The 25,848-nt window shown below is 39.4% G+C and overlaps 2 protein-coding genes across 9 annotated transcripts in view; one reads left to right on the plus strand and one right to left on the minus strand.

Annotated features, from left to right (window-relative positions):
- Macrod2 (mono-ADP ribosylhydrolase 2) overlaps positions 1 to 25,848 on the plus strand; it is a 1,935,542-nt gene that overhangs the window by 249,957 nt on the left and 1,659,737 nt on the right. The window lies entirely within an intron of this gene.
- On the minus strand, positions 1,953 to 15,407 carry Flrt3 (fibronectin leucine rich transmembrane protein 3). Of its 2 annotated transcripts, XM_029471900.1 has the most exons (4): positions 15,156 to 15,407; positions 7,194 to 7,392; positions 6,617 to 6,795; positions 1,953 to 5,691 (listed from the first exon to the last, which is right to left on the minus strand). In XM_029471900.1, exon 4 carries the CDS (start codon positions 5,644 to 5,646, stop codon positions 3,697 to 3,699), a length of 1,950 nt encoding a protein of 649 aa, XP_029327760.1. In that variant the 5' UTR covers positions 5,647 to 5,691; positions 6,617 to 6,795; positions 7,194 to 7,392; positions 15,156 to 15,407; the 3' UTR covers positions 1,953 to 3,696. The 2 variants fall into 2 exon arrangements, with proteins under 2 accessions (XP_029327760.1, XP_021011356.1); XM_021155697.2 differs by lacking the exon at positions 6,617 to 6,795 and having other exon boundaries at positions 3,255 to 5,691; positions 15,156 to 15,406.

Raw genomic sequence — 25,848 nt, forward strand, 5'->3', positions numbered from 1 at the left:
TCTCTCTTAGCTGCAACACAGTTGTTCTGACAATGCATCTGCTGTTGGAGTTTCCTCCCTTGTCAACAATATCCTCTATTTCTACCAAATGTTCTTCAAGTGTATTGACTTTTTACACACTTGCTGAAAAACATTCTCCCCACCCCAAAACTACTTAAGAACAATGGCCCCAAACCATCAGGGCAGATGTCATGACTTGAAATTCAACACACCACAAAGCCTGGCATAACAAACTAACCACCCAATCAATGAGCAGAAAGCAGCAACAAAACCAAACTCCACACTTTGGGTATACCTCCTCCGCAGAGTGTAGTCTGTCTACACTGTTACCTGTTCTCCAAATACCTTCTAAATCAGTGACCACAGTCCTCACCCACACCTGGCTGTGCCTGGGAGATTTTAATTCCCCAAGTCTGCCCTGAGGCATGGTTGTCTTAATAAAATCATTCCCTATTGATTCTGACCGATGCCAGTGTTTGGGCTAGTGACTATTTCATCTCAGGGATTTGCTCAACACTTTCCCTCTATGGCAAATATCTTGCTTTTCTTGATTTCTTGTCACATTCCTTCAATCCTCAGCCCTAGTTTTACTTTGTTCCTGAGGTCTTCTCTATCTATTCAAATATATAATTGCTTTTTTTCTATGTTGAATAATAAACTTTTTTTCCCCTGCTAATGTTATGAACCATAAACCTGCAGCTAAAAGGTACAATAGTTGTAATTTCAAGACTGTGTGACACTTGCTAATCATGCTAAGTGGAAGGAAGGAATGTTAAATATCACTGTTGTTTTCAACAACAGATGAGCTTATTAAAATAATTCAGCGCTGGATGCTTTTTTCTAACACCTACCTTCTAAGTTGCTTTAGAACATTGACAGATCTCTAGGGATTCCTCCTGGAACTGTCCTGCTGCATGAAGCCATAAAATGTGCTTAAGTCAGAAACCGTGGTTAGGAAAGCATTGTTTTTCACTAGTTCCCCTGACCCAGTGGAATACTTTTAATAAGTCAGCCCTGCTGACAGGCAGAGAACACTGTTGTTTTTAATGGGGAGCTAGATTTGGTGTAGTCATTTCATGCAGTTACAAGTTACTGCATCTAAAAGCAATTTCTGACTTTTGTCAAATATTTGGCAAGGAGGTGATCTTTTCTTTTAGTTTTACCAGGAAAAAACAGGGCCAACATTTCATTCAAGACATTGAGAATTCATGTATAATTAGGTAATCTCTTGCCTCGGAAGGTGGAGACTTGAATCTAAGTAGATAGTGAATTTTTATCTACTCGGTGCTGTGTGTGTGTATATATATATATATATTTTATGTAGAACATGTTTGGATTTATTTTACATGAAATAATAAAACGAAGTGTAAAACATATATAAAAATTTTGTGCTTATCAAGTTTAATTGGAAAACAGTTGATATAATCCAGTTTTCACTTTTTATAAGCCATAGGTTTATTGTGTCTTCATAAACTACCCAGTCCTTTATCTCTGACTTCAGCAGACCTGTAATTGAACCCCTCAAAACCTTGAGAAGCTAAACCAAACTCCCTTTGGAAAACGTTCCTCATACTGTCAAACGTACTTTTCAGTCACTCATAGAAAATCCTCTGTAGCAGGAAGTGAAAAGAGAAATTGTTGGGTAACGTTTTGAAGATGTCAAATAAGAAGTAAGGTTTCTGAGTTGGTCATGGGTCTGTGTCAGTAGGGGAGAAGCCACGGTGTCTAGGAAGCCTCTGGGAACACAGTAGTTTTTTTGAACATAACGGAACTAACAAAGAGAGCAGAATGCTGTGTAGCTTCTCAGCACATCTGAGCTGCACAATGACCCTGCGCTGCTGTTTTAGTAGTCTACTCCATACATAGAGATAGCCACTGAACCACAAGCCTTTTAATTAGATGGTTTACCTATTAAAGATGGATAACAGATTTCAAATATTTTGATGCCATCTTACTCTCTCAAAAGTATATTTAAAACCATTTTTTCCAAGACCACCTTTAAAGTGTTAGCTCAGACAATGGCAGCAGTGCTCCTGAAACAAAAACATTGAAACCACTCTAGAGTTTTTCATCTACTGAGTGAATATTTAGCCACAAAACATGGACTCTTTGAAGTAAAAAGGATACACAATCTCAAGATGTCACTATTTCTTTTATTTGTACCCAACTTTTATTTTTATGCCTAGAAAAATACATGGGGTTGTTTAGGACTCATGTGCTGGCAATTTTCTACTTTTAGTGATGGAAACATAGTCCCGAAAGCAAGCACAATTATTCTGTTTTTCTTAAGTTTTATTCAGCAATAAGACCATAATTTTTCATATTTAAGGAAGTATGAAAAATTTGTCGAATTTCAAAAGCTGAATACATGTAGCGTTGGATCAAGGCACATACAAGACTGGCCAAAGGGCGTACAGTGCACTTTGGTTTTTTTTTTTTTTCCGTTGTTGAAAAAAAATTCATGGCAACAAAAAGTGGTATGGTTTTTAAACAAGTAATAGCTCACAATTCAGTAGGAAGCTGTAAAGAAATGTTACATTACAAGTCCATTATGTAATATCTGGAAACTGTGACAGTAACGGGCAGTATGCTCCACCATGGTGAAAGTAAATTGAATAGTTATGTACAGTGTTCAAGCATCTCATATAAGCCAGATCTAAATTTGATATCTAGTATTTATTTTTCTCTGAAATTCTCACTTACTTAAAGCACTACTTTCTCTAGATCTCTGAGAGGAATTGCTGATGGTTGTTCTCAGGCATCAGGCATCCTTTATAATAAAAACATCATAAACACTAACAATTCTGTGTGTAGGATTCAACTTTTTCAAGAGCCTGGATGGTCCAGGCAGAAACCAAGATGCAGTTCTAGTATATGTACTGGTTACACTACAGAAGTCTAAGTTGTCATGGTTTTTTTTAAGTACACATACTCCCTGCACTTACATGATTCTTCTCGTGAAGTCCTTTATTCTTGAAGCTCTGCTGACAGTGGCTTCAACAGCGGAAGCCTTCACATTGTCCTTATGCCAGCTGATGTATTCAGTTCAGAAACTATGCTTAACTTCCTTAAGGATATTTAATTTGCCTAGGGTAAAATGAGAGGTGTGGCAAGTTTGATACTGCCCGTTATGCCACAGATTTTGATTTATTGAATACCACTGGGATAATACAAATTTAACCATTGGAACATTATTTCATAACTAGTTTTTAAAATTTATTTTGTCATCCAGCCAGGTTTCTTTTTTTTTTTTCTTTTTACATTGTATTAATACCAAAGTGAAAAACGGCCTGTGCTTATACTACAAGGGTCTCATGTGAACGCAGTCCTGATTGTTCAACACAGCGGGAAAATTCACTTTCACAGTCAACAAGTCATCTTACTCAGTAGAACACAAAGTAAATGGTTTATAACTTCAATATCTGCAAGGAAAATACAGTACAAATTACTAAAAAATACTAAAATATAGAATTGTGTTCAGGCATCCCCACTACATCAACCGCAGCAGCAACCTGAAATCTGAAACTTTTAATAAAAAGTTCTTAAATATAAATTATATGGCAAATGTACAGTACATTGCTTCTCTCAGTCTCTTTTCCAGTGTTTTGCAGTAGAACAGAGTTCCTACCATCACCTTTCTTAGGTTTTTTTTTTAAAGAAAAAACCCGGAACAGTCTGGTGTGGGACCTCCTTGCATCATGAGTGTGAGTGGTCCGAGTCTGGGATCCCACTGTCTCTGTAGCTCCGGTTACTACTGCTCTCACTGAGGTTGTTCTTGTACAGATTCATCCCATTCGGAGGAAATATGGTGTGTATTACAAATTCCTCCTTGGAGATGGGTTCATTGCTTATCGGTAGCATCTGGAAAGAAGTTTCCCTGATTTCCAGGATGGAGTTGTCTTTCTTAGTACCGGCTTCTGCATAGTCATCCTTTCTCCTCCTCCCTTTGCTGTACGCACAGTTCCGTGAAAACAGTGACCCGTTCCTATGCACATACCAACACACCAAAGCAAGGAGGGCGATGCTTACCAGGGCCACAGCCCCACCAATGATGGCAGCCAAAGGTAAATTTGGATTTTTGTAAGGTTCTTTCTCTTGCTCTCGATTGAGGGTGGTTGTGGGGTTGTACATTCGAAGAGGGGCAGTTTGGGTCTCAATACAAACAGGTGTTTCATCAAACAGGTAAAGGTTACTGGTTTCCATGGGAACCATGCATACTCTATAGGGTGATTCAGGTTCTAGGGCGGTGACCAAGTATTCACTGCGTTCTCCTGTTACGATTGTTTCTGTTATAGATCCAAAGGCTGGGCTATGGCCCAGTTTAAGCCAGCTGAGTCGCAGAGCAGTCATAGGCAGAGCAAGTCTCCAGGATATGTGGATTGTGTCAGGGGTGACAGATTTCACAGTAATTAAAATTGTTTTCCGTGAGGGGCTGCCTGTAGTTCGCTGATCCTTAATGAGCTTGGGGTTTTTAATATCTGGTTGTTTGGTCACAGGAGCTGGCCACTGTCCTTGAGCAGGATATGCTGTGTTGGGTATTGCAGTGGTTATCTGAATGGTGCTCACAATCCCACTGTCTTTACAATCAAACAGTTCTGCACTGAGGTCCTTGATAGCCATTCCACGGACCTTTTCTGGGGCTTGGCACATGAGCCCACGCACATTGACCTTCACCGGTAGCGACTGTAACCAGTCTCGTACCCATTTCATCTTGCACCCACAATACCAAGGATTGTTGCGAAGAATCAGTTGGGTTATATTGTCCAAATCATCAAAGATACCCTGAGGTAAATTGCTTAGGTTATTATTAGACATATCGAGTCGATACAGCTGCCTTAAATAAGAAAAAGCATTTGGGGGTACCCGGTTGATATGGTTGTCTTGAAGGTAAAGCTTCCTCAGGCTTGTGCCGGGAAGGTTCACTGGCGCTGCTGTCAAGGAATTCCTCACCAGGGACAGCTCTGTTAAGTTTACTAAGTTGAAGAAAACTTTGTCACCCAAACCATGGTTGTTCAACAAGTTTCCATCTAAAACCAGGCGTTTCAGGCTTGTGAGACCGTGAAGTGATGGGGAAGAGATGGTTGATATGCGATTGTCATCCAGGCGTAATTCCTCGATAGTCCTGGGCAAGCCCCCCGGGATTGTGCTAAGGTGGTTACGGGACAGAAAAAGCAGCCGCAGATAGTTACTGTCTCGAAATGCTCCCTCTTCGATGCTGACAGCCGAGACTGAGTTATCATCCAAGTGTAACTCTTCCAGAAACGGAATTTTCGAAAGTGAATCATACGTGATAGTCCTTATGTTATTCTCCTGCAAATGTAACTCTTTTACATACTTTGGAAGATTGGTAGGAAATTCATCTAAACTGTTGTGGTATAGGTATATTCTTTGTACTTTCAGCAAGTTCTTCAAATCTGAAGGAATCCCAACATTGTTTATTTGGTTGTTCTGAAGGTAGAGTGTTGTAGCATCCTCCGGAATTCCCACTGGAATGGATGTCAGAGAGCGATCGTTACAGTAAATGAAGCCTGCGTCACAGCGACATACAGATGGACAGGATTTAGCCACAACTGACAGAGGTGCCACTTGGAAGAACAGCCCAATTTTAGTCCCGATAAGGAAGAGGCTCCAGGCTGGGCTGATCATGGTCAGCAGTGTTGAGGTCTTTATTATAGCAGGTAGCTTCTGTTACTACAATAGAGTAAGAAACACATAAAAACAATTAGGCCAGAATACTGAAGTGTCTTAAGAACAGATGTGGAAACGAAGATAACTATAACCAATTATAGTATTTTAATTTTCAGAGAGGAGCACCCAGGATTCATTGCTGTCTACCAACAAGCACATTCATATAATTTCTTTACCCTGAGTGTCTTTGGAATATACGTTGATTAACATGTTTAAATCTACTTTATTTTAAAATGGTTAATATAATTAAATAGTCAAAATATTTTAAAGTATTTATATCCAATTCAGATAGTAATGAAGCTTATCAAATTTCTAACTTTTAATATTTATAGAAACTTCTTTATGTGTGTGTGTGTGTGCGCGCGTACATGCCAGTGTTTTCTGTCTCCTTTGGCAAATATCATAAAATATAGAAATATGTAATGAAAAATATCTATATTTTTACTCTTCTAGAATAATTAGCTACACATATCTTGAGTTCTTTAATCTCAGTAAAGCCAAGCATTTTCTTTGGTTATTCATATTATTTAATATTAATATTAGATATTGTTTGAAAGGCATTTCTGGGAAGAAAATAAGGAGGAATAGTTCACTTACTTTAGGGAAAGAATTGTAGAGCTCATATGTGGAGTTGGTGAGAATGGAAAATTTCATTTTGTGCTAGCCCTTTCTCCCTGTACCTATTTTGTCATACTTAGTGCTGCATGCTTTAATAACTTGATCCACACTTTGTTTTTTCTGTTTCAAAACATGTTTTAACAGTGAATTTATCAGTCTTCAAATTCTAAGCTAGAATGATTCAAGTTTTCCCAGGCGCTAAAGAATTATAGATTGATGTGGGTATACTATGTGTTATTCTGTCTTCTGCAAGTCTAGGTATTAAGCAGCCTTTATAATTTTAGGCACGGAAATAAAATATTTTTCCTACCTTATTGAACGATGTAAGAAATTTGGGTGACAGTCCAATGCACATATGTTACTTTCTTGGTGAGGGGCTGGGACTTTAAAACTCTTTAGTCCTTGGCAGTGTTCTTCACTGTTTATTCAAGTAATTCTATGCCGCACACACCTCCGGATCAGGCTCACTGCTGCCAATGAACATTCCAGCTGTAGTTAAGCATGGTGAGCAAGCTCATTAAAGTGGGGGCCAGAAACAATTCAGCCTCCAGTTACTATGTAGGATACATGGTTTCCTATTTGTTTTTTGTTTTTTGGGTTTTTTTTTTTGTTTGTTTTTTTTTCTCTTTCTGATAGTTTCAATGTGGTGGCTCTTTTTGTATAGCTTAATTCCCTCAGTTGAAACTGCCCTCTTTGAAATTCTTATTGGCTCTTCTGTGCAATGTGGTCAGAGATAGTAACTTCAGATCCTCATGAAGAAAGCCATTCATGATGCTAAGGCCTGTGTAGTAATAGGTTTTCCAGGCTGTTACCCCCTCCCTTTATTCCCATCCAGGATTATCCAAGTATAAACTCTGTACAGTAGCTACATCCTGAGGTGTGATTACCTGCTGTGAAATAGCTATTTCTTCTGCTTCTTGCTGCTTTCTCAGAATTTCTGTTTTAGTCCCCAGTCTACTGGAGTGGGTGGAGTCTCTTTTAAGAAGCAAAGGGCACAGTGCATGCAGTCTTCATGGAAAGAGAAGGAAGCACACTAAATTCCCTTTATATTTCTCTTCCTTAAAATGGGCTGGGACTGAGCACCTCCTGTGAAAGAAAGAAAAAAAAAGTAGCACTGTTGACAGTAAAACGCAGCAAACCCAAGGGACTTCCTAAAGCCTTAACATCTATTAGTTCTTTGAGGCATTGCATTGTTCGTCATCCAAAGAAAGTGGTGGCCCTACCTCTCTGTCTGTGTTTTCTACTTAACTATACAAGTCAAGTAGTGGCCAAAGATGGGATTGTCATGCAACTGATAACTCCCATTGTCAAGTGATTCATAGTGACACACACTTGAGTTCAGACACAGAGGGAAAACTTCATTTAAGAAGCAGTAAGACCCTTTCAGGGTTTTCAAATTCAGGCTAATGTCTTAAAGTTCACTTTCTGGTGCCTGGGCATGCAATGTTTTAAAAGAACATAGCACAGCAATGAACAAATGCATGGGCAAGTTCTTGGTAAAACGGCACTGTAACTGCTCTGAACTTCTGAACATGGCTTTCCAAATCACGCGATCTGCTATTTGAAGTGTGAAAAAGGCATGGCTTTGCTGCTCTTCTTTTGATATTCCCAGAGCACAATTTGATGCTTGTATTTTCCTAGCTGAAGAATGCGGGCACCCTCACCTTCCTCCTGAGGGTATAGCAGGATTCACCAGCGAGCTGGAAACTCTAGCACTCAAGTGGTTTCGCCCACATTTGTAGCATAGAAGTTCAAGTCATGGGACTTTTTAAAACTATTTTTAAAAAGGGAATAGTGCAATTTTCTTTTAGCACATTGAACTTGCCATTGTTTTGTTCCATCTCTTTTCAGAGGTACTGCAGGAGGAACAGGAACCCGAGGCAGCTGTCTTTCTCGGTTTAAACACAAACATGTCGGCCCCCAACAATTTGTAGTTTCATTCCTGAAAAATTACCTTAGGTGTGATTAAAACACACCAGTCACTGAGCTTGTGACTGCTTTGCCCATTATCCTGATGGAAACCGAGTGAGGATGCTTAGGGAGTTGGACAAGGGGATAAGTGTGACCCTAGGTTACTCAGGATGCCCATTCAGCACCTTCCATACAGATAGGAAGCAATCGGTATATGAGAATATTTGACCACAAGATTAAGGACTAAAGGAATCATTGCTTCTCTGCCAGTTACGACCTAGCATCCAACAAGGACAGCATCTGTCCCAGAATTTCCTGAGAGTGTATGTTAACCAAGGCCACAATTGGTATTCCTATCTGTTGTTGCAAAATTCCTATTTCTTTTAGTTTGCCACTAGACACTAATGCTGTCATAGACTACACTCATACTAAATGAACTTGAAAATGGCAGATACACATTTTTTTTTTAAAAGCAACCTAAAAATAGCAGTTGGCAAACACATAGAGCAGACTGGTGTGTGCTGCAAAGGGCCTGCAGTAGAAAGTTTAAATGGTTTATGTTTACTCTGAAGTCGTTTTATATTACTACTGGATTTCAACAGTGTATTTGCTTACACAGTGTTGCCTTCTAAGAGTGGGAGAGTGGGAGAACCAAACTGCTGAAATTATAACTCCAAAGTTACCTTTTCCGTAAACGTTTTCTAACCTTGAAAACCATCCAGCATATAAAATAACGTGGTCATTTCCAGGCAAGGGGACAATCACTTCAGTTAACTTGCATTAGAAATTTAATTTCAAACTATTATGCTACTAGCAAGTGAGAATGTGAGTTAAATGACCATTGGTCAAGTATTTCATATGCTCCAAGGGCATTGGTAAGGCAGGGCATACTTCAGAGGTCAAATGATGAACCCACTGAATGGGACTTGAAATGAGTGATTGTTCTGAGTTGAAACAAACCACAGTGTGATGTTCGCAATGAGAGCTGAGGATAAAATAGCTTCAGTAGCTGCTTTGAAAAGAAAAATCTCAATTATATCTATTTTGCAGAACTGGGCTTTAAGAATATATGCATTGATTTTTCTCTCTCTTGTTTTTTTCTTTTTTAGGCAGACATGGAATAAATGTTAATGTGAAAAACAAAGATTAATTAAATTAACCTGTTCTATCCACACTTTTGAAATTTCTAACACTACTGTTTGATATTCAGTCTCAACATTCACTGTTCATATAAGAGTGCAAACAGAGTGGACTGACAGAAAGCCTTAAGCCTCAATAAATCAAGAGAAAAATGCCATTCACTCCTCCTTAAATTTCACTAAAACTCAAAGCAAAGGCATAGAAGTAAATGCCATCTTAGAACAGGGTAGTCTCACAAATGGACTCCCAGGTCAGAAACTGTTCAGCTTATGACTACTTTTTATATGATTTTATAGCCTCTTCATATTTCAAACTATGGTTCTAAATAGGGATTTTGGCATACCTAATGTTATAATGGTCTCTCCATCATAAGCAATCCAACTTTTGTATCTACACTTGGTATCTGAGCTGGATCTCCATAGCATAGGCATGCAGCTTGCAGTTAAGTATGAATGGCAAAAAGCAAAAGTCACTGTTGTGAATATTGTGGCCAGCCCCACAGCACTGGCTTCAGAGTTCTCTCTCTGCACGGGCTTGAAAAAGGCAGTCACTTCTGAACAAAAAGCAATCCATCCTCTAGAAAACTCTTATTACTGGGGTAACTTTGGAAAAACATAAACGGAGCCCTGGTACTTAGTGCCGTGTTCTATATAATTCCTTTTAATGCAATCATTAAGTGTATCACACTTAAGCCTCAGCTAAGGGAAACGTACACTCACCTTACTGGTGAAATAGATTTTTAACAGGCATCTTTTGATTGTTTTTTTTCAAAATAATAATTTAAAAAATGCTTTTTAAAATGGTTTAATAACCCCAACCAATTCTGGTCTCTAATTTATTTTTATAATATATCCAAGAAGCTATATGAATAGATGAAGATGCTGTTCTCTGGAGGTACTTTATAAAAACTAATAAATATTAATAAGTTGTTTCTCAATAAGACACTGACATGTAAATAAAATCAAGAACTCAACGCATGTACTTGTTTACATGATTTCTCCTCTTTCAGCGGACAAAGACTTTGAATGGGGAAGTATTTTTTAGGTTTGGGGAATATAAGGTAGCTTAAAGTAAAGTTATATGGCATAATGATAACTTCCTAAATCTTAGATTTACAACCTTTTATTCAAGTTGATTTTGACTTTAACTCGTTTGATCAATACTCTGTAAAGAAACTTTGCATGGAGTTAATTTTGTGAGATGTAAGTTCTGTTTTATTGATTTGCCTTCACAGAATGACTTCTTAATGGCAGAAACTTTTTAAAAATATTAACTTTAAAAATACTATGGCATTTAGAATTTGCACTCAAACTTTGTTGCATTATGTATAAATTGTGATATTGAAGAAAACACATGCGTACTCAAATCTGTGTCTGTGAATGTTTTGAGCTAAATTGCAACATACACGAACAGCATCTAGCATATTAGGGAAATAATTTACTTATGAAGGTGAAAATTGCTCACCAAATGAGCAATCTGTGAATACTGAGGTTCTGCTACAACAAACAATATCTCAAGTGGACTGTGTATGTCGTGAAACTGGAAAGCCAGACTCCATCAGGTTAGTTAAGAGTGGTAGCAAAATGCTTTCCAAGCAGCCTGTCTGGTAGTTAGATTTTCCACGATCATCAGATTTCAGGAAGGCCCCAGTTCCTTTGTTTAATGCAGGCAAGCAGAAGTACCTCCAGCTCTCCTCCTGAGAGTCAGGAAGTCTGCAGGGTCTGCAGAGAGGTGGAGAAGCAAAGTGTGCCTTTTTATAGGTTTTATAAGGTTTTTTTTTTTTTATTTATGGAAAACAGAAGATGAAAAGTTCCAAAGCAAGAGGACTGCCCCACTGAGTTTGTCATAAATGAATCTTAATTCTGCGTTTGCTTCATCTCGTTGGTTGGTGAAGTGATATCAAGCATCTTTAATACAGAAGGATGATGTGTTATCCTGTATCCCACCACAGGCTGTTCCTTTCATGATATTCAAGCCAGACTAAATGACTTAGAGACCTAAGACCTGGATGAGGAAGAGAACTACAGTGAGAGGAACTATGTGGCTCGGGGCTTGAGGCCCACACTGGGCTTTAAGTTGATGCTGACTGTATTTGGGCAGATGTAATGAAAGGTGCGCCTGCCTGTATTCAACTAGAACCGACTGTTCTGACATTGCCAACCCAACCTCGCTTTACATTTCTGGCCTTTAGAACTGCATGCATTATTTTGACAACTCTTATTTGAGTCACTTGTGTGACAGCCTCTGTCCCAGTTAGTGAGACCATCTAAAGATTATAAACTACAATGCTTTGTCATGGCTGAGTAAGGTAGGTATTGATTTAAAGTGGACGAGTAGGAAGAAAACCAGCACCACAGAAAGCTGGGCAATCCACACTCCAGTGGCACACTTTGGAAAGTGGTGCTTAACCAAATGTGGCCTGGCCCTGCCGGGGTTCTCTTCAAAGTTGCCACGGTAACTCATGCACGTGAATCGACAGAACAAAAGCTGTCATCATCTCATCAAGTGAAAGCAATTTCTGACTCTCCTCCTTGAGCAGACTAAGACCTGGAAAGAGCTTTTCAGACATCCCTGACACTTGATTTTAGGGTGGGAACGAGATTATGCGTATGCAAAGCATGGAAACGTGTTACTTATTGACTAAATTGTATTTTAAGCCTTGTTCTTTAACACATTCTCTGTGGATCTGTGCTAATGGTTAAAACTCCCTCTTCTGCAGTATAATATAGATTTCAAAACTGTCAAGATTATTGTGATGTTTATACAAATTTAGTGATGTTGATCTGCATTTTGAAAGTGCTTTTTGAAAGGAATATACCTATTTTGGTTTTTCAAAAGGAAGGATCCTTTTCCAGAGAACAGTTGACCAGCCAGCCATCTCTTGTTTGGAAACTGGTTTGCTGACTTTGAGAAAGTCTGAAGCGGTGGCAGTGCTAGAAGAAACGGAGGAACGTTCCTGTTCTGCTCTGGAGAGAGAACGCCAGCCATTCTGCCTCTGCCGGCTGATATTGCTGAGAGATTTACTGTTGAGTTTTGCCCGCTGGGGGGTGGTACACTCTACCAGAACACTGCTTGCAGAAGCCGCAAGTCAGATGTTGGCTGCTGCTGGCCAGTTTTTCCCTGGTTTAATTACAACAAAGCCTCCCGTTGAGAAGAACAGTGAAGGCCTCTGGGGCAAAAGGTGGGGGTTGGAGGGGTGGGGATCTAGGGGAGGGGGAGGAGGAATCAAAGCTTTTGAAAAATTCACCAAATCCTATTTCCCTCCTTGACTTCATTTAGGGTTCTCTTCATTGACATGAAACAACTATTTATAATGCCTTTTACTGAACTGGTATGAAAACGAGAATGCAGAAAAGGCTTTATACAGAATTTTTAATTTAGCTTTAGGTTTTGCTATTAATCACATTCTTTGTTAACTAGCCCACCCACCTTTCAAAGGGAGGAGGGCTGAGACCGACTGAACTCTATGCTACATATTTTTAAATGACTAGATTCATATGAACGTTGGCCTATCATAACTAAAATTCAAGGAAGAAACATTCATATCATTTTAAAATAAGGTATACTCCCAGCCACTAACATTTGTTGGGTTTAAAACTGTTCTAAATAATCCAGAAAATGGCCAGTAATCTTGGCCTTGGGATGTGTGGCCAAGAAAAGCACAGGGGAGAATCTGAATTGCTTGTGCTTGCCTGTTTCAAACTGATAATTGTATTTTTCATCTGGAGGGACTGACTGTTCATTAGGGTCTTGTGTCCCTAGGCAGGAGCCACTGAGTATAATTGGAGTTTCTATTTGATTGGGCAATATAGCCAGAGAAGAAACTGGGGTAAAGATAATTAATAGCTCGCTAACAAAGTCTGACAGCCACAAGATTTCAACCAAATTTATTTCACACCGCTTCATTTAGCTCTGAAAAAGTTTTGATAGAATCGGAGGCTCCTTAATTAACACTTGAAAGCAAAAGAAACATAGCTTCTATTAGCTGCCACATTTAGTTATGACAAATTTCCTGTTTTGTTTTGTAATTTTTGTTAAAAAAAAAACCTTTATTTGCTGTGATCTCATAAACATCAGATTCAGGAATTGTTTAATTGGGCATTTTGAACCTAACCAGAATCGATTTTCAAAAGGGTATGCAAAGAAAAAAAGAGCCCAATTAATAACTGATCGATGCCACTATTAGAATACCCTATTAATGAATTCGCTGTGTTTATTCATTTGCTAATATAGTTTCTCACCCTTGGGAGTTTTCTAGTAAAACAATAAACTGGTATTTGTTGTTCTTTAGTTGAATACATGTAATGACATTTTTAACCCTTTTCCTCATTTTAGGCTGATATATATATATATATATATATATATATATATATATATATGAAGCTAAGTGATAACCAGCCTTTGCACGGTTATAACATTACGCTTGTTGATATTTGTAGTAATAATAATATGTTATGGCACTTTAAAAGAATTACCTTCTTTGCTCATTTCCAAAGAGATGGGTGTCAGTCACCTGTCACTCTGAGTCAAGCCTAAGTGATGGTAGCCTGGGAGCTGACAGGTTCGTCCTTTCTGTTTAGACTGGTCAGGGTATTCTTCCACAGTTAAGGATGATAAAGGAATAGCCACAGCTGAAACACTTTTCATCCCAACAACACAGCAAATGTGTGCATTTTGAAGCATAGATTTATTGAGAACAATCAAAATAATTATTAAAAACCATTTGATTTTGTAATTTGGAAAACACCAACATTTTCCATCTCCTTTTAATTCTAAACAAGTAATAAACCCCCTCCCAATGTTGAGAAAAGATGGGCCTGTTGCACTCTTTACCTTTATGCAACCATTTTGTTTCAGACATAATTTACTGAAAAACATTTTTTTTAATTAGATACATTTAAATACCTTTTGGAAGCTTTGTGGTCTAACGCATTTGTATCAGTACAATATTTTCCACTGTGTGTTGCAAGTGAAGGGACACTCTGCCTTTGCCATTTGATGAGGCTTCCCTCCCCTGTTCCCCTCACTGCATACATCAAGCACGGCTTCCAGGGTGAGCTTTGTTAGTTTTTCTGAGTGGACTACCCAGTTACTATGCTAGTCACATTCTATACTCGCCCAAGCGATAGGCTTTGACAGTCTCCTGGACTGGGAATATGGTTTGGCCCCGAGATTCTGAGTTGGATTTACTAGTTGAGATTCCCGAGCCCGAAATGCCTGAAGGAGCTGGGGCCGGATAAGCAGTGCAAGCTTTCAAATCTAGGTGTAGCTGTTAATCCTCTACAGAGGCATCTCAGTCTCCCAGCGCAGCTTTGCTGGCGGCGAGCAAGATGTATGCTTTTCATGTACTGCGTACTCATGGGCTGAGGGGTTATTGATTTCTTTCACAGTTATAGAAACAGCGATGGGTGATCATACCACACATACAGTACACACCAAGTTAGCGACCTTTCGCTTTTGTAGCCGAGAAAAATCTGCCTCTCCTATCTCAAACACTCAACTTTCCAACTGCAGTTTTCCGTGAAGCTCTGCGCGGTTAGCAATTGCTTGAAACAGAGAGGAGCTATTTATTATTTTTAAAAATGATTTAAGTCTGTAAGAAACTTATAACATTGGGCTATTTTGTCAGACTTTCCCTAGCTGGCTTGCACGCACATCTTTGACCCGTCCTGCTGACAGAGCAAACGTGGCTACTTGGATCCCTCATGGAACCAAGCTAGTCAGTCATTTCCTTCTAGGGAGTAACAGCAAGCGAAGTTTCTGGGACAATTATGAGAAAAAGCATGGAAAACACTTACCAGGAAGACGAGGAAAAAGCAATCCTTTATACCCTGCTGCTACAGCTGTAATTCCATTGCCTGTGAGTTGAAGTAAAAACCCTCCCCCGTCTCCGGAGCGCGGCATCCAGTGCACACAAAGCCACGGCAGCTGCAGCCTGAGCGGTCCTGCTTCAGATCACTCCTGCGCTGAGGACTGCGCGCGAGAGCATCCAGTTGACTGCGCGCAGCCCACCTCCAAGTCTGAAGTTTAAAGCTTCACCTCGCAGTGGTTGAGGAAGGGGGTGATGTCATAGGTGGGCAGGACTTAGCCCAGCTCTTGTTCAGTGAGGTAACTGGATAATCAGACAGATGAGCTTTGCCAACGCTAGAGGGGGTGAGAGAAGCCGAAATGAGCCTTTCAGTTTGCCAAAGCTGAGATGCCATTTGGTTTGTAGGCAGCAACTCTGGAATCTCCGCGCTCCCTAAAGTTTACTACTATAAGGTAGCGATAGCACACTCAGAAAAACACAAGCACACTAGGAGAATGTTTATAAGATCACAATAGAGAAACAGGTGTCTGATGCTCAAGCCATCTGTACCGAAAATAAGTTAACAAAAGTCAGATTATTTTTATTACATTAAAATCGTAACTGTGGAGAACAGAGGACGGCAATCCCAACTAATATTGATTTGGCAAATGAAGAGAGAGCAGGGTCAAATGGTGATTTACTTAGGAGAAAGGAGAAAATAGGAGAACAATAAAAAATATTGAAGAAAGCAGTCTTATTGGGAAGTAGAAAGGTTTTTTTTTTTTCCATATGCATTTTCACATAATGAAGAATGTTTTATGTACTACTGGAGAGACCACCTACATGTGTGCATAAGGGTATACCTCTACTTCAGAACTAGGTAGATACAATCACTCACATTTATCAGTCTTCCCTAAAATTAAAAGGGTTGAGCCTAACTACATTCTTTTTTTTTTTTAATGGTTTTTGCTGCCACGAGCATGGCTGCAGTCATCAAAATCTTAAAACATCTGTTAGAAATGGTTCTTCCAGGTTTAAATTATTTCAATTTGAATAAATAGTGACAGTTGCAAGACACTGAGATTTCTCTGCCTAATTAACAGGATTCCAAGACTTTAATTTCCAGGTATAATTTTATCATCAGTTTTCTGTTATTTGGACTTGTGAGTTTTCTCCTAAGTGAATTTAAGTGACGAATCTTGTTTCTATATTTACCCAAATAGCAATTTCCTTTCACTTCTTTCTTTGCTTGATTCTAACAGGCTCATGACTTTGTCCTTTCTAGGAAATGGTCTGTTTGTCTCTGAAGGCTAGTTGTCTGTCTTAGGAGTATGCAAATATTCTCTCTTCATTAGCTTCATGTGGTTCCTAACTTGAGTTTGGCAGCTGTTTGACCTTTAGAATTCCCCTCTGAGAATGGGTGCTCTCAGGAGTGGAAGGTGACCCCTTGATAAGAGATGTTCTGACACCTATTGTTCTATGCTTGCTCTCTTGCTGACTTCTGAGGAATGGCCTACTGAATGAAAGTAGGACTTTAGCATGTTAACATCTATTGAAAAGCCAATTTCTTAGAAGTCTTCAGTAGTGCAGGTTAAACTGAGAGGTGGCCGTAGATTTTTGATGGAAAAAGTAGGTGTAATTGATAACCTCTCAGGAAAGGATAGGAGTGATTTCAGTTACTGAAAATCAAACACCTGGATTAAATTATTGTTTGAAATAATTCTTTCTAGAAACCATTTTCAGATGAGAGTTGATTCTATTTAAAAAGGAAAATTTTGCCTGACCAAATTCCTGTGGGCTTATATCCATATTTAATCAGATCTGTCTCCATTCAGCTGCCTGAAAGCCTTCAACAGAAAAGAAAGATAAGTGGAAAATTTGGGTTACAGGTATATTAACGGAAAGCTGGCCGGTCTGGGAGAGAGGTGCTCTGAGGATGCATTTCCCTCCTTGGCCATTTGCTGTACGACCTCATAGGACCTGCTCCTTGCTTTGGTTTCATTGCATGGGAAATAAAGACAGCAAGAATTTATTGAATGCCAGCTATGTATTCTGCCCCGCCTCCAAGCGGTGAATTGAAAACGTAGCACGTGCAAGAAATTGTCAAAAATGTAATCTATCCAAAAGGTATTAACTTTAGAGGCAAATCTTAACAGAACCTTCATTACCATCCTTCCTTTTTACAAACATATATATTCCTTTTAAAAACTAAATTACATTTATCTGTATGTGTGGGTTGGGAGAGACTCACAAGTCATGAAGTGGAGGTCAGAAGATAAGTTACAGGAATCAGGTTTTTCCTTCCACCATTCCTGCCAAACTCAATTCTCCAGGCTTAGCACTCTCAGAGACACTGTTTGCTTCTGGACTAGGAACAAGGGCCTGAGGTACATATTTTACACATCAAAGCAGTCCCAGCATTCCTCAGTCCCTACCTGGCATACCCTGCCCCCAGTCTGAACTAACTTAGCAGCTTGGCTGCCCCTTCCCCCAGAGGCTCTTCCTTATATACTCCAGACATTTTGGTTTCCTCTGCCTTTTCTCTCTCTCTTCTTCTCCTCTTCTCTCTCTGAGTTCTCTGAGAGGAGACATTTCTCTCTTTCTTCCTGCCCCGAATCCCTTCTCTCCTATGGTGACTTCCCTGGTTTCTGTCCTTGGGGCCAGTAAACTCACCCCAGAGCAGCTTTCCAATAAACCTGCATTTAATGTAATCTACTGTGACTTGAATTGGCTTATTTCACCAGTGGAGAAATAACTTATCAGGTACCAGTCATCTATACTCAGGGGTTTCGAGAGGAGGCGGGTGGGGGCTCCACTTCTTGCTCTTATCAGACACCTGAAACTCTGTTACTCGAAGGTGAACTTACTTAACATGTATGTACTCTCTGCACCACTTCTAGCAAGGTTAAAATGCCATGAGTTGGTTCAGATTGCTTTCCTACTAAGTTTTTTAAAAGAAACCAACAGAAAGGGTGGTTGTTTTAGTTGAAGGAGGGGAGACTGGCAGTTTTCTCTATGATACCCTCTAGGCTGCTCTGTGTAGTCTCCCAGCAGGAAGGACTCAGAGTCTGAGTGTAGTGTGGAGGGCAGCTGAGTTTAAGCACATGGGCATCAGAGTCTTCTGTTTATCTGGGCTCTCTCTTGGGCCTTGGCACATGACCATAGACAAATCACTTAATATTTCTGAGTCAATTAGCTTAGAGCATGACTCCTAGTATCTGCCCCAACAAAGTGATAGCTGCTTTTACTAAGATGGGGACATGAGGGCTTGTGGGAACAGCAGTATTATTCAGTGGTGGTAGGAGAGGGACAATAGCATGATTTTCAACTTCTTTTTGCAGCTGTTCTGTAGGTAGGGGATGGAGGTGGAGTGGAGGCTGGAGATTGTCCTACCTGTTCCCTGCCTTCCTATGTCAGATGACTTTATGTTCCCATATTAAATTCTGAGTGAGCCCTAGAAGACTTTCAGAGTGAAAGATTATTTGTTGTTACTTTGCATTTCCTTGTGTTTTATAAGATGTCCATGAATCTAACCTTGTCACTGAGAAAATGTCTTTCAGAAAAGAAACAACCAGCTTGGGAATGGATCACTTTGATAGGACCATCCTAGGCCAGAGCCCAGAGATGGTTTCTGCTCCCCTCCTCCCACCTCTGTATGTGAGAAGAGGTGTTACCTTGTCAAAATTAGGGGACATTAGGTTTGGATCCAGGTTTTCCAGGCTCTGCCAATTTCTTGTGTATCAGGTAGAAAAATGAAAACTTGCAGATGGATTTTAAGTCCCAGGTAAAGCCATAATCACAAGGTGATTACACAAGGGATCCTTGCATTCCAGCCTCCAAACTTGCCTGTGTGTAGGCTGTCTCATTCATCTTTATCAACACTCATTGACTACCTTGTAAAAGACACTGCTAGTATAGATGATCCCAGACCACCTCCGCCTGGGATGTTTTGAGATTAAATCTTAGGGCACATCAAAGTTTATTTAAGTTGGAAACATTGTTGATGATCTTCTGTCCCTCAGAGACTACTGATGAGAATATAAAATCTTTACAGCTCTAGGAAGAAGCAAAGGTAGCTCTGGCTTTGGTATGTTAAGCATCTAGAACTGCTATCAGCTGAGACTCCCTGGATTGCAAGCCACTGAAAGTCTGAGCTGGACTATAGTCAATAGTTGGGGTGAGCAGGTTTCTGTGAGAACTTCAAACATACTGAATAGCTTCAGGTAAAGCTCATAGAAGTCACCTGTCAGCATGGATGCAAGATGCACGTTCCTCTGCCCTCTGTTCTGCCCTTTTCCGTGTCAGCCAACTTCTTCAGCTATGTACACCAGTCCTTTGGGGGCCCTGGCTTTCCCTTTAGGGAGCACCAGCTGTACGTACTACATCCCCATCAGCACAACAATTCAGGAAGCAGAGGCTCTTCCTAGAAGCTCCTGTACTCATTTCTTTAAACTTAGGAAGATTCTCATTCCAGAAGCTATTGTATAAGAATGGAGTAAAAGGCTGGTGAACTACTGTCTCATAGGGGTCATACTTAAAGTGGATCCTTTTTACAAACAGACTGGGCACATGCCAAAGAAAATGGTCTTTGTTAGAGAAGGAAGCAAGAGATATTAGAAATTCTCATTTTCAAGCAATTTGTTGTACTGAAACTTGTATGTGTTTTATAGATTTATAGACTTGAAGCTACTCCCCCCTCCTCCTCCCCCCTCTCTCTTCCCCTCATCCTCTCTCTTTCTCCTAAAGTTTCTTTGAAAGTTGCCAAACATCTTTGAAAGATTTTTCTGTCTGTAGACCCTTGAGTCTAGCCCATTTTTTCCTGTCAACAGGTAGAGATGCATGCCAGGGCACATCAGTGCTGCATCTAAGCATGAGCCTATGCAATGTTAATAAAATATAGAGTGCACATTCAGCTATCTGGAATTCTGTGAAGTCAGGCCAGATGCTTAATGCACCAGTTAGAAACTGTACCACATCTTTCTGAACAATTCCACAGAGCATTGGAGAAATAATTAGATTTTAGCAGGTCACAGATGCCATAGAATACTAAGAAGGGTTTTAAAGTGCTATATTAAACAGTTCTTCTGGTCTATATTTGCCTTTCAGTCAATACTTAAAATGTACCTTAAAAACAATCATATATTCCTTTTAACTGTATTTCCAAAACATACTGCATTAGAGTGAGGTCCGTTATTACTGGACTTGAAGCAGAAAGGAAAGCAGAATCAGATAAGTCTCTTTCCTTGCTCACCTACCCACTCCTTGCTCTTCCCCAGTAGCCAAGTTAGAGTGCTGTGCTCCTGAGATTGGAAGAAAGATAAAGGAGGAGGGGCAGGAGAGTAAAAGAAATACTGAAAATGTTATTGATTGATCCCAGCAAAGAAAGGAATAATTGTGATTCAGAATAGGTTTGTAGTTCCATGCCCACAGTGCAGGGGCTGGGTGAGGCAGTAGCCCTGGGGGATAGAAGGCTTGAAGGACTTCATTCCCCTACCCCTACCCCACCCCCCACCAATGCGCATATTTAGGGCCTTCCTGAGTGGCTATGCAGATGGGGTGATGGGAGATTCCAGCTTTTGGGGAACCTGCCTTTGACCTCCTTTGATTCTCTCAGCATGATCCTTCTTGCTTTCTTTTAAAATGGAGAAACAAAAACAAACAAACAAAAAACAAAGACCTTGAAATGAACCTTTAAGACAGAGGAGGCTGGGGGGCAAGCTGGGCAGACTCACCCCAGTGCAGCTTTCCATTTGGCTCTAGGAAAAATGGTGGTTTAGCTTTCTGAGCCTCTGCTTTCTCACATACTGAGGCGGGCCCCACATAAACTTGCTGTTACAGACTTCCAAAACCTGTTAAGGGTTCACTGTTAAACCCAAGAACACTTGTTCAGAGGCAGCTGGAACCTGTCTAGATAGATGCTTTTCTTCTTGGTAGGAATGAGTATGGCCTGGATTGTTTCAAAACAATCCACTGATGTTAAATTGAACTATACGTTTTACGATTTTGTCTTTGGAAATAGAATAATTTTATCTGTGTTTCTTCTGTTGGTTGTCTTGAACCTTAAGACAGAAACGTCACCAAAGGCTGAGACTAAATAACAAGTCAAAGAGCCAAGTCTTTATCTTTGGCAGTGATTGGTTTAATGACAGGAATAGCTAATAATATTGATAGACATGAAAACTAGACATCATACAAGTGGCCAACCCAAACCCTGTGGCTATTTATATCCAGCTACTGCTGCCTCTACTGAAGTCATCATAGCTTGCAAATCATCCCATTATTTCCCTATTTTTGACATTTTGGTCTGATTTTATGGACACAGTTTGCTGAGAACTTGTAAATTTTTCCCTTTTTCTGAAAACTGACTCTGTTGCTTTCCAGTGCTTGAGTCTGCCTCCCTTTTAGAGATTATGACTTCCCTGCAGATAAATTCCTTAGGTTAAACCAACGTATTGTTGAAAGAAACACGTTTGATGTAGAATTAAAGATCATCTCCACCTGCATCTATTTATAAATTGTGAAACCTCTTGCTGGTGCTGTCTAGACAAAGCAGATTTATGTCAACAGTATTTTTCTTTTTTGCAAACTGGTATGAGGTCCCCCCCCCAAAAAAAAAAGAAAAAGAAAAAAAAGAAAAGAAAAAAGGAAAAAGAAAAGAGAAGGTGTTTCTAGCATTTCCAGCTCATTGGTTTCATGTAATTCAATGTTCTACAATGACATCTATTCTAAATAATAGTAACCTAAAATTAAATCATGTTACCACTGCAAGTTTTTCTGTGCCGTTAAAACACTTCAGTATTTGAATACCATTCATGGCAGGCCTGTTACACAGTTATGAGACTTGTTTAGTTCATTTTGAAGTCATTAGTGCTCAAGTTGAAAGCATTTTAAAATTTAGTAGATACGTTTTTAATTTTGTTTTTTGACATTAAGTTGTATTATTGTTGCATATTTATGAATAGTCTTTAGGGTTCATGTGCTTAAAAATTAAGTTCTGGATTGACAATTTTAAGTGTAAATATTGCCAAAATTCATCTATACTTTTACGAATTTTTTCTTACTTTAACATATTTGAAAAATGTAGAATTGAAATGCTTCTTTTTAAACTTGTTCATTTTTAACTGGGAAAATTTTGAGGTGCTTTCTCATCGGTTTTAAATCCCCATGTTTACACAGAAGAAACATAAGATTAAGAGTCATGTGGAAATGGACATTTGTCTTCATGGGGGCTGAGCACAAGGAACAACTACATTGGGAAGAGTTTACATGCAACTCTGCCTTCCTCTTTCGCCTCAGGACAAATCAGAATTCAGCTGAACAGATCACATCTTACTGTTGCCTTGCTGAGAATAAGGGTAGGTCAGGTACCATATACAAGCTGTAAGTCTGTTGGTCTGAATCCTGGGCTGACAGTATTATTTTTGGGGTTCCTAAACTATTTTAAAAGAGGGGTTATATATTTAAACTTTTTAGGTGTCTTATTTTATCTAGAATTTTTTTTTCTTTTTGGTTTTTCGAGACAGGGTTTCTCTGTATAGCTCTGGCTGTCCTGGAACTCACTTTGTAGCCAGGCTGGCCTCGAACTCAGAAATCTGCCTGCCTCTGCCTCCCGAGTGCTGGGATTAAAGGCGAATTTTAGGTGCTATAAAACTTCAGTTCGTGGCATTACTCATCCACAGTAATTATGCAACATTGTTGCTTTTGTCATCATAGTTACTATTTGTTCTTTACAGGCAATCTTTCTTATATTTCAGAAAAGTTAGAGGAAACTAATATGCAGTTTGTGTGCATTCAGTACAGTTTTCAAACACAGCAGAACTATCCTTTCTGCTAAAACCAGGAATAAATTATTGGAAACCATAATGATTGTAAGGATATGGCTATTTCATTGATAGGAAACATTTAGAAATTTAAGAGAGTGGCTTCCCTATTTAACTCAGACTCATGCCAGTGAGGATGGCTTAGTGAGTAAGTTCATGTGCCATTAAGCCGGACAGCCATGGTTTGATTTCCAGGACCCACACTGTGGAAGGAAACTGCAGACTCCTGTTGTCTTCTGACCAAATTTAATTAAAATGAAAGGAAACTCACACTTACTTTTATTGATATTTATATTTTAAGAGAACCTAAATATACCATAAAATATTACAATCTCACATATATTTAGGGAAGAGAAATGTTTAGGTGACCAAGATCCACTTTAAGTAGCAAAAAATATAAGCACTATAAAAAACATATGGCTGTCGTCCTTCACCCAGTCCCTCTAGAATTCCGAGACATTCATAGTCAACAGTGTGTATTTTGGACCCTCTTTCTCTTCATTTCTTGCCTCTATATGAGCTCTTTATGTTTAGGGAAGACCTCTGAGTGAAGAATAGCTACTTCCATCTACAGAACTTCTATCTCTCAGATAGTCTATGAAGTGCTATGTGGATGCTGACAATAATACTAAAGCATTTTTTGTTGGTGGCTATGTATGTATGTATGTATGTATGTATGTATCTATCTATCTATCTATCTATCTATCTATCTATCTATCTATCTATCATCTATCAGATATTTCTAAGAGGAAGAGCTATTTGTATGCAGATTGCTTACAGGTTTTAATGTTTGTACCTTTTCTAACTCTCTGTCATTTTATTTGCTTAGAGCAGTGGCTCTCAATCTTCCCGGCACTGTGATCCTTTCATACAGTTCCTCATGTTGTAGTAACCCCCAACCATAAAATTATTTTCATCTCTACTTTATAATTATAATGTTTCTACTGAGCCATGTCTCAGTTCTTAAGACCATCAGAAATATGTGTTTTCTGATGGTCTTTCCAATGATTGTGACCCACAGGTTGAGAACCACTGGCTTAGGTTGATTGGACCCTAAATCTTTGTCCTACTAATGGGTGGTGGATCTTGACAAATTTCTTACTTTGGAGAATGTTCAACAGAAATTCAAAAGAAAGAGAGTTGTGTAGGGGGAGTGTTGGGGAGTGAAGGAGAGAGGACAGTAGAGAAGGGGAGGGGAGGGAAGAGAAGGTACTTTACCAGAGCCCTTTAGGTTTGATCCCCATTTCTTCTGCATCTATTCTGGGCCAACTTTTCATCAAAAGTTCATTGGCTGTCAAGCTATGTGTCCTAAGTCTGATCACTTTGGTTGTGCTCAGCATTATCCAAAGTCTTGACAACCAACTTTCTAACATTGTTCCATCCACTAAACATAGATTGTAGGCAGCCACCAAACCATCCCATAATAGCTGGATAAACAGGCTTTTAAAGAATCCCCTCAGTCTGTGGCTGCGATGTGACCAATGCACCCGGGGCTGCTCAAACATTTCAAGTGAGACTGGAAACAGCTTAGAAGGAGAAGCCCTGAAGAGATCAAAAGGAGAAAGTCAGAGATGCCAAAATAGCAAGCAGTATACTACTGTGTGGTGAGAAGAACTGCAGTTTATAGATGACAGCGTCCTTATCCGTTACTCTGATGGTATGTACAAGAAGGAAGGAAGGGAGACTCTTTCAAGAACGTTGACAACATCTGTTCCCTTCACTTATGCTTGGTAGTGAATTTGGGGAGAAGATAGGAGAGATTGATAAACTATAAAAGCTAATGGGAAAGATGATTTATAGATTTAAAGAAAATGATAATGCCAGTGTAAGAAGACAGGCTTTCCATTAGTGATCATTGTGTGATTGCAGTGTTAGGAAGCTGAGAGTAAACTCTCTTAGCAATGTTGGTGAAGAGGAAGGTTTAGGCAACATAGACATGGAGCTGTGTTCTTGTAGCTCACATTATTCTTAAGGAAAAACTCTTCTTGAATCTTTTCCAAAGCTGCTAGTTTCAAATTTACAGGAGACCTGGGGTCCCCAAGTCATTAGTCAGTTCTGCGCCCAGGAATATATGCCTCCACCAAGAAAGGAGCCTTCCCTATCTGCAAAGGAGGCTCTTTGTTTAAGGAGGGTGAAAGCTGATGCTTGTCAAGAGAACCATCATCACACCTTGGCTACTAACAGGAGTGTATGCATGAGGTTAAGTCACAGCAAAATCACCTGCTGCTCCTGTGTACAGGGTGGCTTTCAGAAACATCTGGTTTGTGTCCAGATTAACATCTAGTCGACCATTCCAGGGCTGGCAGAGTCAGGGGAACTGGTAAAATACAAAGTCAGACAAATGTATACATCTTAGAACAAAGAATAAAAACACTACAACTGAAGGGTTCATCTCCATTTCTGTCAGAAAGTACGAGAGCAAATATTAAAAAGAAAGCTGTATCCATTGGAGGTATACTGTCCTTTGAGAATACCAGAACCCGAATATACATTTCTCTTGCAGTTGGCTCTTCTGAATTTCATTCTGTCTTTTTCTTTTCAGTGAAGATCACCCTTTCTTATTAGACAAAGATGCCATTTTCCTAACTCACTATTTAAACAAAGCTGATTATCCTATTTCAAGGTTTGATTCTCTTGTTTTGTGGGATATTCCAGAATTGTAGTTTTCCTTTCACTATCTGTAATAAAATTAAATCACATGTTTTAAGAGAGAAGGCATAATGCCTTAGATGTTTTGAAGAGCTATAAAGACTTTATTTTTAAACAACAACAACAACAAATGAATTGGCCCCTACTGTTTACATCACACTTATTTCAGTCAACTCTCTATTCCCTCTGAACTTTACTAGTAAGTGGTTAGTGTTGTGGTGGGAAGTTGGAAAA

Source organism: Mus caroli, chromosome 2 (genome assembly GCF_900094665.2).
Source record: "Mus caroli chromosome 2, CAROLI_EIJ_v1.1, whole genome shotgun sequence".
Classification (NCBI taxonomy): Eukaryota; Metazoa; Chordata; class Mammalia; order Rodentia; family Muridae; genus Mus; species Mus caroli.